This window comes from Cygnus olor, chromosome 10 (assembly GCF_009769625.2).
Source record: "Cygnus olor isolate bCygOlo1 chromosome 10, bCygOlo1.pri.v2, whole genome shotgun sequence".
NCBI lineage: Eukaryota > Metazoa > Chordata > Aves > Anseriformes > Anatidae > Cygnus > Cygnus olor.
In genome coordinates this window covers 20,186,178-20,203,802 of record NC_049178.1, presented here as the reverse complement: position 1 = coordinate 20,203,802, position 17,625 = coordinate 20,186,178, and the positions used below count along the sequence as shown (strand labels likewise).

Below are 17,625 nucleotides of genomic sequence, written 5' to 3'. Positions count from 1 at the left end.
GTGCTTCCCAGTGAAAGCTCCGTAGCCCCGGGCACTCCAGGCACCAGGGGCTTGGACAGGTACCTGGCTTTCTGCTTAGAGCCCCAGAAGTGAAAAACGAGCTTTCAATTTTCCGTGTTACTGGTAAGGATGCAAATCACAAGAAAGCCACACAAACAATTGCAATGAGGTGGTGATGATGAGGCCAGCAGCCTGTTGGTTTTGGTGCCCAGATTTCTGTTTTTTTTTTTTTTTTTTTTTTTTTTTTTTTTTTTTTTTTTTTTTTTTTTTTTTTTTTTTTCCCCATGAAGCAGCACTGGGAGCCTGTAAGCACTCGGTTGGTGCCTCCACCCTCACTCAGAAGCAGGGCTTTTCTCCATGACAGTCCATCCTGCTGGCTGGCAGCCCTGGGTGTTGATGAAACACTTGGCCAAGCGGCAAGGCTGAGTGTCGGGTGGCCCGGCACCCTCAGCGCAGCCCCCAGGCAGTCACCAGAGTGACTCCGATCACAGGGCTTCTCTGTGCTGCCACACCTAAAAATCAGAACTAGAATTGCAAAAAGTTGCAAAAATGCACAAAGACAACGGGAGAAGCGATGTCTTTCCCGATGTCTCACCCTTACAAAACTTATCACCAGGTGCAACGAAGCACAGAGGACAAACGCTCCTTGCAGACAGGTATCTTTACAAATGACAGAATATTTATTACCAATACCTTTAAAAAAAGATTACATCTGCTAGATCACTGATAAATATCATTTACACTGGGGAGAAAACTACAGAAGCTTTTTTTTGTTGTTCCATTTTTTTGTTTTTGTGTTTTTTTTTTTTTTTTTAATTTTTTTTTACATAGAAGTAACCATATCAAACTAAGAAAGGAACACAGCTTGAAATACTGACAATATTTCTCTGGTCAACACCCCTGACTTTTACACAAGTGGAATCCTGATTATGCGTTACCGAATAAATATATTTAGAAGGTCTAAAAGTTAACTGTATTATTTTGTAAGCAAAAAAGACAAGTTACAGGCAAATTCAAGCTATCAGGAAAAAATAATAATAAACCACTGCAGCGCATTTAAACTTGAAAATTTTATAGAAAATTCCATTGCCTTGTACTAGCATTATCCCATCTGAGTGAACTTACAAAATTACCCCGTAGTAACAAACAGTCCTTCTCTTAAGAAGAATGATTTTGCTGTGGATATCCTCATTTTCCGGCGTGCATCTGTGACGCCTCCAGGTCTCTCCGAAGAGCTCCTGCAGAACCGCGGCCACCCTGCAGGCCGGGGGGAGCCCCGTGCGGCCAGGTCCCGGCCGGGGGTCTGAACGTTTTCTGTGGTGGACTTGGGAAGAATGATGAGTTATGGGAAAGCGCACGTGGGGAGTGAGTGCGTGTTCAGCCGGCGAGCCTGGTGTCAGAGCCGCTGTACCCTGACGTCCTCGGTGCGAAACGCGGAGCAGCGACGTGGGCTGAGCAGGGCTCGCGCCGGGGCCCCTCGGTTCCTGGCTCCTTCTGCTGCTACCTGCCCCTCGGTGTCACCAGAGGCAGAGGTGATGTCTCTGCACTACCTTAGTCCCTACCCAATTTAATGCTAATCATGATAAAGCCAAAGCTATTTCAAGACGGTAAAAATGGAACCTTACTGCATGATGCCAGAATATCAGCTACATGTCCTGTAGTCCGCAAATAACCAAAAGCTGTGTGGTTTTTCAAGATTATAGTGTTCTTTCTGAGCATTTGGAGTTTGTCTCGGTTAGTCCTCCGAATAAAATGTGAAATCGTGTGTGTTAAAAGCACTTGATTTAACACAAGAATCATCATAATTGCCCTTAAATGCAGCTGCATTATGAACCCGATCTGAAGCAGTTCTGCCTTGCGTAGCCTTGTAAAACTGTACAGGAAAGTTGCAGCCAATTTACTAAGAACAATTTTGACCTCTCAGTCATAAAGGAAAAAATTCAAACAATATTTTCATGATAATGTTGTCCATAGCATTTTATAGCAGAGGAAAAATTAATATCTACATCATATGTTAACTTTAAAAAATTCTATAAAACACTAAATATATAATAAAAATATGCATATAAGGACATATGTAAACTGCTTTGGTAACATCATATTACAGATGTTTTCAGTGCATTGCAGAGTTTCCAAGGAAACTTCAGACAAAGCTATATTTGCTTTGAGGAAGTACTGTATAATGCCATTCCTAAAGAAGCATAAACATTTTCCAGTAGTAAGATGTACTCAAACCACAATATTACTTAGTACTGGGTGTCTTCGAAACAACTAGCTAAATGTTGCTTATATTATAAACAAGAAGTCCTTTATGTAATTTTTGTCATAAACTGGATCGAGCTGTGAGCGAGATCATTATCGTGCTGATGGCTGACAGCGTGCAAGCGTTGGAGGTTGAAGAACCGGATCCTCTCGCATACGCATCTGAGGAAAGGAGAGAGGGGGAAGAAGATGAGCCACCAGCGCCGAGAGCAGCCCTCACGAGCCCAGCCTCTCCCCCCCGGGTAGCTCCGTGCCCTCCACTGGTGGTGACAGCAGAGGGTCTGACCCCTGCCTGGAGGCCTGTGCCTCTCCAGCTGAACGCCTGCTTTTCATTCAATTCCCACTGCTCTGGTGCTGAGGCTACTCTCACATTATACTACTTCATGGCCTCTTATTCTTTTACTTTTTTCTTTACATTTATTTTTCCAGCTATACTATATTCAAGCTGTTCTTACAGCACCAGCCCGGCCCGATCCACGTCCTGAAGGAGCTACACGGATGCTCCAGCGTGGAGCCAAATAGGAACTGGCATGTGTTCCTGCTCTCCTTCGCTCTCCTGTGTCTGCCCATGAAATCCTTCTGTGTGGTTTACGTGGCTACAGCACACAGCCTGGTGGAGATAATTCTGGTCTCACCCAGAGTTTTTACATTGCTGTAATTTTAATGCCATATTCCTGCATTGCAGAGGCTTCTGATTTAATGCAGGTTATAAACTGCAGTGTTATTAATGGAAGATGGGACACGGAGATTTTGCAAAAGCAATGTTGAGTAATAAAATACTCTCTTTTCTGTTTGTTCTTCTACACAACCTCATTTCCCTAAATAAATATTTATGCATCCAACACACAATGGAATATTGCTATACAGTAGCCTTATAAATTTAAAAGCCTCTGAACACTGCATTTTATATTTTGTTATAGTGAATTGCAGTGAAACAATATATTCAGTATATACGAGCATGGAAGTAGGAGAGCGGAAAGCGTCTAGAAATCTTAAATACAAATATAACCACTTGTGGTGCTGTTTCTCATGGCTTAATCTTTGCTTGGGATGAAACCAGGAATTTGGGCTTGAATGTCGTCTGATCCTGCATTTTAGCTCCCCGAGAGGCCAGTGCTCAAGCCAATGCCCGCCCTGGCTCAGTCCTGCTGGTAGCTACAGCTGCTCCCTAGGGTGATGCAAAGCTGAATTAAAACCTATTAAAACTGCTACTAATGAGGAGCTGACCCATCACGGAGCAAAGGGGCTGAGGCACTGGCTGATGCAGCCCGCTCCCCGGCCTTACTTGAGATCTTTGGGATTCGGATTTGCTCGCTGCTGCTGCCATCGCCCCCGTCACTGAAGGGCTTTATCTCTATGATGTAGTCCTCGTCAAAGGGCAGGGAGAGCTCTACCGAGGTCTTGTTGGTTTCGATCACAGAGGCGCTGCTCTGCCTGTTCCACCTGTACAGAACCTGCAGCAAGCGGGAGAGAGATGAGGAGGCAGAAACAGCAGAAAGGTTCATTGTTGTAGGAGCATCCAGATTTACCACCACTCTTCTCATGTCTCGAGAGCCCCTGATCATACTCATCAATGCCCAGACACACAGCCTGGTCACAGAGGTGATATTCTGAGCCCCACGGTCCCTTCTGGCTTCCCAGAATAAATTGCTTTTTTGATTCACCTTCTAAGATCTGGAAGTCATATTAATTAACATCATAAATTGTGACACAATATAGAAGTTTTCCAGGAAAAAAAATAAAACGATGAGCAATGTTTTGCTGGGAGCCAGGAAGGAATAAGACTCTGTTATTCTAACAATAAGTTTAAAAGGTTTTTTAGAAACCTGCTAGAAGGATTTTGCTTTTTCAAGTCTGACGAGAATCTCTCTCACCTGTTTCAAGTGACTTCTTAATTTGCATTTCAAACCTAAAAAAATGTAGTGAAGAGATGGTCCAAACTACTGAGACTCATCTGAGGTTTTTGACTGAAAACCCTGAGGAATTACTTATTTCTGATAATCCAACAGAGTGCACCAAAGATACTTAAAAGTGAGGGCAGAAATGACAGCTGGCACAGGCTCCCAAGGCTGATGCCGCCAGAATTTCAGATTGTGAACAAAACATGAAGCATGCCCAGGTTCTTCGTTGTTTCCAGCTCTGGTGGAAAACGTTTGCACAGTCCAACCCTCAAGGCAATGGCTGGCAATTGCTCACTGATGTCTTCTTTGGGCCAAATTAAACCCTTGTGTAAGGTGATAGAGCTGAATTCTTCCCAAGATTTCTCTCTGGCTAAATTAAAACCTATTAAAACTGCTACTGATGAGGATTCTCTTTCTTTTCTTTTGGCTTTGCTCTCTGAAGAAAATGGAGCTATTAGAAAAGCATTTTATTTATCTGCAATTAAGGAGCCAACTATAGCCTCTGGAAGGTTTCCACCCAAGGCAGGAGAGCAGTCCTGCAGGTGGGCTACGAGCTTCCTGGGCTTAGCTGCAGAGGAGGCAGGGGCTGGGGAGGGGGAGCCGCAGGTCTGGGGGCTGACGCCTTCATGGGCGCAGCCGGAGGGTCGCTGTTTCTGGGGGAATGTTCCTGTTTCAACCTGTAAAAGCAGGCAAGTACCATGAAAAAACACCTAATCTAGTTTTATTATAAACCCTGAACTTGAAACAGGATTCATGGAAATGTCCTTTATACCCCAGTACAAGAATCTGGAGGCAGCTAAAGCTAAATGAGGATTCATTGCAGGTCCTGAGGGAGGCCGTGCAGTGGCGTCATGCTGACACAATACTCACTTTGTAGCCTCTCACTTCTGACTCGTTATCCAGTGCTTTTACTTGGTCCCAGTTCAGGATGATCTTGGAGTCTGACGAATTCCATATGATGTTCCCAGGGGGCTGACTTGGTGCTACAGCAAAATATAGGAAGGATATTACTAAGGAACACTGTTTCCAGTTTGATTCCTCCCTGTACCAACATAGCTTCCACCACCCCAGCTGAGCATGCGGAGTCCTACCCCTCTGGCAAGCTAATGAGCTGTTTCACTGATCTGTGTCCTCAAGGTCACAGGAGGTGTGACACAACACACTCCTCTAAATTAAAAAAAGGATTTACTCAGTTGCTCAACATGCCTGAGACCAGAAGAAAAAAGCCCTCTTGAAGGATGAGATAAATATTTAATTTTCCTGCACAGCTATGATTTCAGTTTTGCATGCTCTGCTTACTTAACATGGGGAAGAACCTTACAAAAAAAAAAAAAGAAAGAAAAAAAAGGCTGGTAAGCCTTACGCACAAAGCAGCAGCAAAGAAACATCTCCCAGCTCCTTCAGACTTGAAAAAAACTGAAAGCCAAAGGAGAGCACTGTTAGAAACCCTCCTAGGCAAGAGCACCCTGTGTGGTCAGTAGCACTCACGTGGCTTCTTTGTAGTGACGTTGACTGTGGTGCTGGAGGGCCCGGTGCCAGCAGTGTTGTAGGCCTTGACTGCCAAGTGATAGAGAGCGTTGCCTCGCAAGTTGGTGACTTTTGTGGATGTTTGGTTACCAACTGTCCTGATCTTTTTCGCGTTCTCTTCCTTTTCATCATGTCTCCAACATCTGACCTGGAAAACAGAGCAGGTACTTTGACCCCCCAGCCATGGGCTGGCAGCACCCCGGCAGTTCCTAGCGCTAACTCTGGCACTTCTGTCCAAAATGTCGGTTCCACAGAGCCCAATCCCACATGTTGTTCCTTGCTGGACACCAGCACGGCTGCATCGCTCTCTTCCCAGGGGCTCAGTTGCTGGCTGGCCATGGAAGCACATTTTCCTGCCTACCTTGCTATCACTAAGCCTTTCAAGGCCATAGTTTTTTGTAGCCATTACTGGCAGTAAATGAAACACTGCATCTAGTGTGAAGTTTATCTGAACGGTTAACGCAAGCCTAACTACTGCTGAACAGAGCAAGGCTGCAGACACCATCCTGGAAGTGAAACCCCATTAGGACAACGCTCCATCTCATCTCGGTAACTCTTGATGTTTTTTCTTTCTCAGGGGAGACCCCAGGGATTAGACATGCTGGCTTCTGTCCATAAACCCAGGGCTGGTACTGCTGACCACTGCTTTGCTCTGAGATGGAGAAAATGACACAATTTATGCACTTCAGTTTCCCACTGAAGCATGCTGACTTCCAAGCAGCCTCTCCCTGCCACCAGCACACACAGGCTTCCCCCAGCAAGCTCTGATCTGCGTTTTCAGACAGATTAGACACAGATAGATGCACAGCCTTTTACCCTGGGAGAGAAGTCTCTGTGCGCTGAGGAAACAACGGGAAGCCAGCACGCAGCAGGACCCGCCTGCCCTGCATTGCCACGGCACATTGCCGCAGCACGTCCCCGTGTCTGCTCAGTGCCTGGTGTTGAAACGATGCCACGGTTCGCTTCCATACCTCATACCCCTGTATTCTTCCTTTATGCTGATTCTCTTGAGGGGGAGCCCAAGAAATTTCTACATCTGAGGCAGAAAGACTTCTGGCGAAAACAGTGGTTGGAGCTCTGGTTGGCTCTGGGTAGACGAGTTAAAATAAAGTCAGTTTTCAATTTTATGTTCAATTAGTTACAAAATTCAAGGGATTTTCGTCACTGCATGCAAAAAGAAGCATGCTACAAAAACAAACTTTCCCATTTCAAAACCAAGTCCTGTCAGGCCTGTGCCAGACGGCGCTTCCCCTCCGCAGAAGAAATAATAAATGTCATTTCTAAACTCAACCCAGGATACCATGTACAGTAATTAGGACAAGAGGGAACATTTTCTAATCAGTGGACATTAATTCATACTAATTCTCAGCTGAATTCTTTCCAGATTACATATTACTTTTCCATTAATATCAAAAGATTTCATTACGATTAATGTTATTTTAATGACTATCAAAAGAATTAATCATGGTGCGCCATTTATTATAAATCAGAGCAAGGATCGGAGTCAAAGGATGTGTCGGTGAGGATGCTAAACCCTTTCAGGCCCGGTCAGCACCTCAGGCGGCCAACATGAAGCAGAGGGAGGAGGGGGCAGTGGGGTGGGCTCCTTGCCCTACCTTCCTCCGCCGAGTACACGACCGTCACGGGGCTGAAGGACCCTTCCCCCTTGTTGTTGTACACCCCCACTTTCACTTCGTAGGGGGAGAAGGGTGGCAGCGTCTCGTTGCGAAAGACGTATCTGGAGGCGTCTGGGGAGGCCACGACGGTCTGCATCCAGCTGACGGTGCCGAAGGGGCGGAAGGCCACCACGTAGCCAAAGCCACCTCCGTTCTGCAGCTCCTCGGGCACCGTCTAGGGGCAGGCAAACAGCGGGAGAACTCAGTGATTCATGCATTTATTTCCCTGTTTACATTCCCCTATTGCTTCTTCTCCTTCTAAAATTACTGTCCTAAGTAAGGATTAGGAATGGGAGGCAGCTGGAATTCTGCTTTGCATCTAACCTGAATTTATCCCATCCTGATCTTAGGCACTTCAGTGCCGTCTGTGCTAGAGGCCTTGCTGTTCTGTGTGCTCCCTGAAGTCAGAGGAGAAAACATCTCCAGAAGTCACTTTGTCTAGGACTTAATCCATTTCCACAGCTGCCTACCTTCCTTCCCTGACTAGACAGGGAGTCTGGTGTGACAAAACCAGTAATTTTAGGCCCTGCAGTGACTAAGTGTCTGAAGTTCGCTGGGGTGAACCCAGGACACAACTGCTTTCCCAAGGCACGTGCAGCTGCTCTGACATCTTTGGAGTCACACGTGAAGTCCTGAAGAACATGTCCTGACTGATGTCCCCCCATCGCATGGGGCTGGTGGCCCCACGCAGCACCCACGATATGTGGACCCATTGTTACATGGTGACCCAGGCTAGGTCAGCCGAATAGTCGCATCCCAATGTCATGATCTCTTAGAAATCACGACGACAGAGAGTGACTTGTCACAAACATGAAGGAGAACAACTAGAAGAAACGACCTGTCACCTCCGGGTCACGTGTATGCACACTGTCCCTTCCTTCTTGCAGGCCTGTAGTGCCCGAAAAGGCCTGTCCGAACCCAAAGCTCCAACGGGTGAAAATAATCTGTAATTACGGGCCACTGTCCCACAGATGGCCATGGTGCTTAAACACATTGCGGGGGTTACTTTTGGTGACTGCTTCTAGCTCTGTTGTCTGTGGCTCAAAAAAATATCAGACTATTAGAAAAATGGTCTCTGGACATTTACAAGAGTAAACTGACTGTTCTATTGGAATACAAATTATATTTCGTGCAAATTATGAGTCAAAGTCACGGCTGATGTTCTTGTGTTTTTGAGACATATTGGAGTATCTGTAGGAGATACAGCGAAACTAATTAGTCCAATGGAGGAGGAAATTTAGCACATTGAGCTGTGTGGTAAGGAGAAAAACCCATTTATAGTTTTTTAATAACCTTAAAAATATCTCTGGTGATTCATTCTGCCAGCCTGGTCAGGAATAGTGCTAAGTGGAAGTGTTAGCATGTCTAGTGAAGTTCATTATTAGGAAAAATATGCCAGCTGCACCGCATCATAATATGAAAATACGAGCAGACAAATGACTAAAGTTCTAGCCCTGGCTGCCTTAAGGAATGTTAAACATTTTTCATCTCTGTATCTCCTCGTGCTGGCTTTCCTTTCATTAGCAGCAACGAAAGCCAGCGTGCAATGTGTCGTGCTAACTCTTAACCGTTTGCTGCCATATAACCCACCACAGGGATGAGGGCTGAAGCTTGAGAGCCAGCTGTGGTTCTCAGCTGGGTGAGGGCATGCCAAGCTCGATCTCTCAAGACTCTGTTTTGCCCCTTGGGTGGTTTCTGCCCGTAGGCAGCCCATGCAGGTTTTGCCATACACACTGTGCTGAAGCAGCAATGGGCACCTTGCAGTCCCCTGCTCAGTGCTTCGCTGCTGCTTCATGGCACCATGGCCTGGGACGGGGCATGGGCTTTAGCTCGATTTCAGTAGCTGGGCTATTTTATCACACAGCTGGGACTTTTTACCTCAAACCATTTATAGGAGCTCCATGGAAAGACACTGGGGTGGAAGGGTGCATCTAGATCACCACTGTATTAATTTTCCTCTCGGTTTGGACTCCACTTACCTCCCATGTAATGACTAGCTCAGACTTGCTCCCGCCGCCTCCACTGACGTTAGCTGGGGTCACTTCAGGAACTGCAAAAAAAAAAAAAAAAAAAGATGCAGCATTGTAGATAGCACTGAAAACGCACGTGATGATTTTGAAACCAAAGAAGTGTGTTGAAATGAAACAGCTACAGGACTCTGCTGGCCTTCCCCTGCTGGGTATCAGAAACATTAGCAAATGACTAATTTGCCATGGCAAACAGCACATTAAAATTATGTCAATAATAGTATACGAAAAGTATGTCAATTAACTTGTGTATTCAGTCTATAATTGTTTAGTTTAAACATTTATCTTCCATAAAAAAGGCTTATTTTCATGTTTCACATTCTGTTCCATTACAAGCTAAAACAGAGCAGAGGAAGCACCTACCATGACTGAGACATGGATCCCTGCAACCACCACCCTGAGCCTACTCCTGGCTGTGACCCCTTTATACCAGACCAAAAGACAGGGACAGCATCAAGGAGTTTTACAGTTCTCAAGACTTGTCAGACATCCTTTAATGATGATTAGCACTCGTGCAATGAGATTTAACTCAGCTGCCCAACACTACTTACGAGCTTCTTCAGTTCTTCTCTTCTCTGAAGGTCTGCTTGGCTCTCCAATCCCAATTAGGTTGGCAGCCACTACTCGAAATTCATACTCGACCCAAGGATTCAGACCCACCACGGTCGCTGTGAATGTCCTACCATCGATGACCTCTGGAACTGGGAGACAGCCATGGGACAGGAGTGCAGTGAAAACCCACTTAAAGTATTAAAAACAGCTGAGAAAATGTCCTAGCAGATGCCCTTAGAAGTGAGGGTTTAACATTAATAGAAAGCAAATACAGATTGACAAACCTTTTTTATTTTTTTAACATTTTATTAATTGCTAAAGTTAGAGAGACTGCTAAAGCAAGAAAGGGACAATTATAACATTGTGTTTTTAGCACAGAAATTCCTTAAGAAGTTTCTCCTAAATTGACACTTTTTCGAAAACAAGGTGTCAAGACAACAGGTTTACATGCTTTTTATTTTTCTCTTTTTAAACTTCACTGTTCTCTCTGTTCAACGGTTACTGGAATGAAATTAACCTCTGGTGGAATGAGCAATTACATCATGGAATTTTCCCCTCTATCAGGGAAATAATTCTACTTAAAGATAGGCCAGATGACATGGCCTGTCCCCGAGGGATGTCTTTATAGACCACAATTACTGCTGTATATCTCCAGCGCAGCAACAAAAGATAGGAATTCATTCTGTTTTCCCTTAAACATTCATGAGAAAAATGGATGAGTAATTGCACTGACTGGACCCTAAATCTTTGGGTTGCCTAACTTGAAACTCGTTGAAAAGAGCGCTGTGCTGCAGCCAGGGAAATGACTTTTGGGGCAGAGCTGCTCCCTGGGGTGTGCTCGGGGCTCGGCGCTTACCTGTGCTCACCGCCTGCCACCCCACCGAGAAGGGGGTCCTGGCCTGCACCACGTACATCGTGATGGGGCTGTGGTTGTCTGCTCCAGGTCTCCAGGACAGCTGAGCGGTGGTGTCGGTGATTTCGTCGATGGTCACAGCTTCTGGTGGGCCCGGGGGACCTGTCAGAAAAGTCACAGGAGGAGAGCGCTTGAAGCCAGGCAGAGGTTGGGGGAACAGGGCCCAGGCCTTCCCTCCCAACCTGGGAGAGAGGTGGCTTGGTGTGGAGCTGCAGCTGCAGCTTGACTGTGCTGGGAGGCTGGTGAACAACAAAAAACCTGCTGTAACAAGCATTGTGCCTGAATGTGGGCAGTGTTTTCTCTTTCACTGCTGAGTACCAAGTAAAGCACTGCAGGACACCTCCACCAGCGGTACGACCTCTCCTTCATCACGTGGCCATTCCTATCAGCAGTGGTACCGAGGTGACATCTCCCCCCAGAAGCACCACTTCACAGCAAACTTTCATCTTGCAGTTCATTCCTCCATCCTTGGACTAAAATTGTTCTCAAATGATATTAAGACCTGGACATATTTAAATATCTAAAATACCCTGAAACCTTCCAGTATCCCATCTTTAAACTTAAAGTTTCAGCAGGTCTAGCCAGATTTAATTTCTAAGAAATTAAAATTCTAAATCATATTGCTAGGCTGTGGGGAGAGCAATTGTGCAATGCAGCCTCGCTCGGCTGTTAGCTCCTTCAGTCCTTCCTGCCACGTTCCACAAGAGGAGTGAAATCTCATTGTGTGCTTCACAAATTACTCCTCCTGCTCGGCAGATGCTGACATGACCCATCTTCACTTCATGTCTTGGAGTAATGATGGTTACTCCCAACATTTCCTAATATACGTCTTAACAGGGTGCAGGGAAATATTGTCAGATTAATTCAGAGACATTCACACAGATGCTATCCCAAAATCAAGAAAAGGAAAAGAATCTTTGGCATCCTCGTGTAATTATCAGAGCATACCAGAAGGAACTGGTAGCTGCACATTGATGCAAGAAGGTGAGATAACAGGTTTGGGGCTGGGATGGTCTGTCACTAAGGGTACAAATCCCCTAAACGTATGGCACTGCTGAAGACATGCAAAGGGTTAACAGCCTTTCCCTGGGAAAGGCTGCGTCACATTATCTTGACATAACTCCAATGACTATTTTTTTAACAAAATTTAAATTTATTATGGATGCTCTATTTATGCAGCAGCTATTCACCTCCCCTATCCAGTCTCACAGCCCAGCAATATCTCCCAGTTTGCACACTGTTGGTGGCACGATGCAGCACAACTCCAGGTGCAGCCATGGGGCCACTGCCTGGATGCAGACATCCCTACTGATGCTTCGGGAGAGGGACAAGACCAGTATTTGTGCTGTCACCAGCGGCCACTTTCTTGTGAGAATTTAATGTTCCTCCTGTTTGTTTACAGAGCCAATGCTAAGGAAATTACCTAACCGAGGTTCTCACAGCAGGCCGTTTTGAAATGTTTGTACAAAAACCAAACCAAAACAAAAACCCCGACAGATCTGAAATAATGCTGCAGCAAAAATACAAGAACCGGTGTAACGGGGAGCCTGGGCACTCTCGTGCTTCTTCCAGGGCCATCGGTCACCGCTGCCCACCACCACGCATGGTCTGACCCAGCTACACAGTGCAGCCATAAACGTGATGTTAGCAGATGAAAAGAGCCATTCAGAGAGACCAAAGCAAAACGACTGTGGTCCCTACCTATTTCTGCTGCACGATTCACCAAATAAATGAGCTCAGTTGGTGCAAATTTTGCATTCCGGACATGAACGTGTACTCATGTGTTTATCTGCTGCATGTCTGTTTTATGAGTATGCATATATGAAAGCAGCTTTACATATGCTGCTTGAGAATGTACTGTGAACCACAGCTTGTACTTAGAATTTATTTCTTAGATTAATTACAAGATGGTGGGATCCCAATGAATGTATCTGTGCACAGGAATTGTCTTACTAGCAGCAGAAGATAGGAAAAAAAAAGAAAATTTCCAACAACAACAACAGTAACAAAATTCAAATACCTCTTACAATCAGGTCTGCAGCAGCCGATAGCTTGTCCACACTTGTTTGCACCATGCAGACATACTTCCCAGCATGCTTCAGCTGGATGCTTCTGATCATCAAATCACCAGCTGAATCCTGCTGATAAAGTAGGGAAAAGTGGTTACAATTACTTTTTAATGAGCGCTAAACATCATTATCACATGAAGGACACTGTGACTAATGGATTTATTTTATACTGGCTGATGAAAACATTCGTAATGCAAGCCGTGGACTATTAAAATTATGTGAGTTCGCCTTGAAGATAAGAGCGGGAGCGTTTCTAAAATTATGGCTTCTGCAAGGGGCAAGGGAGCCAGGTTTGGGTCCGTTAAGCAGTTTCCCCATTAAAACAATGTGACAGAGCTTATGTGGGGCAGGCTTGCCTCAATTCCTCCTTCACCTCTCTGGATAAGCAATTTATAGCCTCTTCACTGTTCACATGTCTAAGTCCTGTCTACATCTATTTCACAAGTGCAAACCAGCCCAAATTATGAGGCATCTGCAATAGTTTCATGGCCTTGTATTACGGTCAGCATTTTGATTGCCTGGCGTTTTTGTACTAAAGATCATGAGAACAGCACTCTCCGAGGAAATCTCGCATTACCTAACAGCAGTAATTTGTTTTCCGAACACCAAATGCATGTCTGATTAACTGTTGAATAGAACTAATTACGTTTCTGTATGTATAGGAAGCTCAAAACTCTTTCTAAATTTTTCTCTAGACGCAAAACATTCAATACATTAGAAGTCTCAGGGTAACCTTGTGATTGTGGCTTTCTGACTAAAGAATATTAATAAAGTTTGTAATTTTGGCTTTGCAGCTCAGTCACTGGGAAGAGCTGTCACTGCTGATGTGCACCCTAGGCGTAAATCTTTAAGTGCATCTTTTAATGATTTTTTTAGGTATAAAAGCAAGGCTTGTAAATTGTATTTCCTTTTCCTTTTAGCATCAAATTTCACTCTTGACAAGTGTAAACATAGACTGCCTGTCTGCCCGAAACCCAGCACAGCACGTGACTTTGTCAAACCTCCCTTAGAGTAACATGCAAAACTCCCTTCTGTCCTCTACCTCTGCTGAAAAATTATATTTCTTTCCATCTTTTTCTTGCTATGTTCGCTCAATAAAAGCGGAAAAAAATAATCTGGAAAGATGATGGGAAAAGCAATTTTTAATTGCAACTCAGTTAGAAATTAAACTCCCACAAGACCAGTACAACATTGAGCAGGGTAAATCAGATGAAATCTGAGCTGTGAAGAAAAACATGAGGATTACAAAAAAAGTAAACTTTTCACTCATTTTCTACACATAGTCTGTGAATCTTCTGGTCCAGTTTTATCAAAAATTATTTGGAAATTATTTTTACTCAAAAGAATAGCATAAAAAGCTGGAGGAAGGTCTGACAGACATGCTACATCCTTATGTGAAAACCCTTTCCAACAGATGGCTTCCTCGGATATCTTGTATGACGCTGACCCTTTCCAATTTCCCAAATTTATTCTGCAACAATTTCAGGGAAACTCAGACTGCCCACATTAGCCAAGGGACCATGTCAGTGATGCTGTAGATTGTCACCTGGGGCGTACTCCTCTCTGGGGCTTGGGACTGGCACTGGCCAGCCAGCACACTTGCCTTGAGAGGGACTTTCTGGTCCTAAACCTTCCTGGAGAGGCAGAAAATAGCAACTGCCTTCTCCTCTCCTAAGGAAGGAAAGCAATTCCTACCTGCACTACAGCTGCTTTCCCATACCTTCCACTTGATCATCTTCTTGAATGACGGGGATGGCTAGGGCTGTAATTAATAGAGAGTCTAAACATCACCTCACGCCTGACTCTTCTCCTAGCTATCAGATTTCCATGAACATCATCTTCTAAACCTTTAAACAAACATTTCATTGGACATTGCAAAAGTTTGCATTGTCAGTTGGTGCAGACTGGGTTTCCTATAAACTAACAAGGAACCTGAAGATACCAAAATGACATCACCAGGAAACTTGCACAGATAATGTTGAGGAGAAACATCATTTCCAAAGGTCAGTGGTGTTTGTAACTCTATGCAGATCATTTTGCATGGAGGAAAAACGCTTTGTGCAAGCATGTGGTCACAAGAGAAGGACACAGACATATAAATATGTCAACAAAGACTACCTGCACAAATTTGAGGGTGTCTTCTAATTTTTCCCAATTTCTGTATAAATACAAAGTTCTACAGCTGTTACTTTTTTTTTTTTTTTTTATGCCTTACAGATCTTCTGATGTACAGCTCACCACAATGGTAACACATCATTCATGCCAGCAGATTTAAGGCACGTCATTAAGCAATTATAACAATTCTACATCAACTATCACAACATAGTGTACTGTCAACGTTTATTTTCTCAGTCTATGAGCCATAAGATGTCTCCTAGTGTTAACTTAATTCTATGTTATCTTCAGCTATTACTGTGACTGTCAATAGAAAAGAGGAACATTTTGGGGGGATTGCTTTAGTATTAATACTTACCCCTCCAACTCTTTCAAAGTGGTCCCCATCTTTTTCAAAGTCTATCAGGTGTCCATTGAATGACCAGGTAAACATGATATCTAGCGAGTGATCGTGAGATACCTGACAAGGCAAGACAATACTTTCTCCAACGGTGACGTCCATGCTGAAAGGTGACACCATAACCCGTGTTGGATCTACAAATGAAGACAACAGAGAAAAAAAAAATGGTCCTGTCTTCCTGAGAAAGGGAGGCCTATGTGGAGCTGAAAATGATCCTACACAATCTATCACAATAGTAGCTCTTGAAATTTTTCAAAAAACTGAACTATCACATCTTTGATTTTATCCCGATACCTTTCTCTTTTTGTTGGATGGAAAAATTATCAAGAAGTCTTCCAGAATCCTCTTCTAGCTGCAATCCAGATGAACAAGGAGAAAAGAAAAAGATGGAAAAGAATGCAACAGATTCCTCATTCACAGCTGGAGTTCACGTGGATCCTTTACCACTAGTTTAATTGCCCATATTTCACTTTAGTCATGCAGTACGAACAAAATGGTGGCATAGAAAGATGAGCCATGACACATTGTGCCAACTTCAGCTCCTCATCTGTGCCTATGAATTCCCTCTGCCTCTAAAGTTAACATTTGTCTTTCATTTCTGGTGACAAAAATGCTGTATTTTTTTTTTTCTACAGGGCCACAGAGAAAATGAAAAGGAGAAAAAATATTGCTTAACAATGAGGCCAAAAGTCTGAAAATCATATACAGATAGATATTTTTACTTATTCCAGAAGTCTGTTCCACACAGCTGTCATGGTAAAATACTACGGGCATTATTCATTCTCTAGAATATGAAACCAAAATCTTAACTACTTCATCCAGGGACTACTGTCCAACTGCTTAACTCTGCTAAAACAGTAAGGATATTGCAAAAAATAAATGTCCTGGGCAAAACTATTTGCTGAAATTTGGGGGACATGAAGCTGTTCCTGGGTTTTGAGAAACCTTATCAAAAGTCTCCAGAAGGCAGTGAGAAAGATTTGATCGCTGACTTGAACAGGCTTCAGATCAAGTCCTCAAAGACATGGCAGTGTTACTTAGTGTTAATTAATCTCTATTTTGGTTTCACTTTCTAACAAAACAGAGTAACTCTTATCATAATCACAGTAGCTGTTATGAGGCTTCAGTAATTAATACAAGTAAAACATTCCAGACTCTCAGGTGAAAAGCGGTACAAGTGTAAGTTACTAAAACAATATTTAATTATTACTTTGTTTTTATGTAACTGATGTGTCAGGATTTTACAGTCATTTGGGATTGCTAATGCTGAAACACAGGAGGACGTGGAGCATCCAGAGCCTGGGATGCTGCGGAAACTCCCCACCTGCAGTGGCATAGAATCACTCACAAAATTCCTTACAGCTTTTGGAGTTTAGTTTCTGTCCTGCTCCAAGTCCATATGAAATGTTTATGAAGGACGTGATTCTAAGATGCAATGAGTACCTCCTACAAAGCTCCGAGGTTTTTCTGCAAATCGCCCTCACCTGCCATTCACCTTCTGCAAGAGGTGAGAATTCCATACCATAAACCTGATTCTTCCTGATGAAATACATGGAGTTTATAAAAACATAAAGAATGAAACATGGATGCTTGCTAAAGACCTATTTTCCAAAGCAGCTTAGCACAACTCTTGTGGAAGTTGTAGGAGCTGCAAGTGCCTGGTGCCTTTGAAAATCAGTCCCCCAGGTTTCAATCCAATCATGTCAAGAAGCATTGCAATCTTACAGCTGGACATACCGGGTTATAGGAGCGGCCGAGATGGTGCGATGACAAACGATATGCAGGCAGGGCTCTGACCCAAGTCACGCTCAGCATCAGCAGGAGCCCCCGGTAATGCACTTTACAAATCACCCCAAGGAGAATGCTTACCAATCTCTTCTCAAGGACTAGAAAAGCTGAAAAACAAAACCACCTCCTCCCCCCCGAATAACCCTAGCAGAGCAGCTAATGGAAAATGTTATTCAGAAGCCAATTGAGGGCAGCCAAGTGTAGGCACACCTTGGTGATACGCAGCCAAGCAGTAATCAAAATTATTAGATTTGCATTTTCTAAATCTGTAACATCAGGCACCTTTTAAATTATGGTGAGTGCTTTAATGATAACAAAATTGTGTTGGTTAGCATCCAAGTCAAAAATAAAAAAATATATATTTTTTCTACTAACTACTCATTTATTTATTGTCA

General features: G+C 43.9%; 1 protein-coding gene across 7 annotated transcripts in view; it reads right to left on the bottom strand.

Moving 5' to 3' along the window:
• Positions 1-657: 657 nt before the first annotated feature.
• The window catches only part of CNTN4 (contactin 4), a 301,419-nt gene continuing 284,451 nt past the window's right edge, over positions 658-17,625 (bottom strand). For 5 of the 7 annotated variants that reach the window (XM_040568777.1, XM_040568779.1, XM_040568781.1 and 2 more), the window contains 11 exons: positions 15,401-15,576; positions 12,879-12,999; positions 10,802-10,960; positions 9,945-10,094; positions 9,346-9,416; positions 7,307-7,541; positions 6,662-6,777; positions 5,652-5,838; positions 5,034-5,146; positions 3,548-3,716; positions 658-2,424 (listed from right to left, as the gene is read on the bottom strand). In XM_040568777.1, the coding sequence (XP_040424711.1) occupies positions 2,324-2,424; positions 3,548-3,716; positions 5,034-5,146; positions 5,652-5,838; positions 6,662-6,777; positions 7,307-7,541; positions 9,346-9,416; positions 9,945-10,094; positions 10,802-10,960; positions 12,879-12,999; positions 15,401-15,576 (1,598 nt within the window). In that variant the 3' untranslated portion in view covers positions 658-2,323. The remainder of the gene's footprint in view (positions 2,425-3,547; positions 3,717-5,033; positions 5,147-5,651; positions 5,839-6,661; positions 6,778-7,306; positions 7,542-9,345; positions 9,417-9,944; positions 10,095-10,801; positions 10,961-12,878; positions 13,000-15,400; positions 15,577-17,625) is intronic. The other 2 variants (XM_040568783.1, XM_040568784.1) reach the window with 2 other exon arrangements.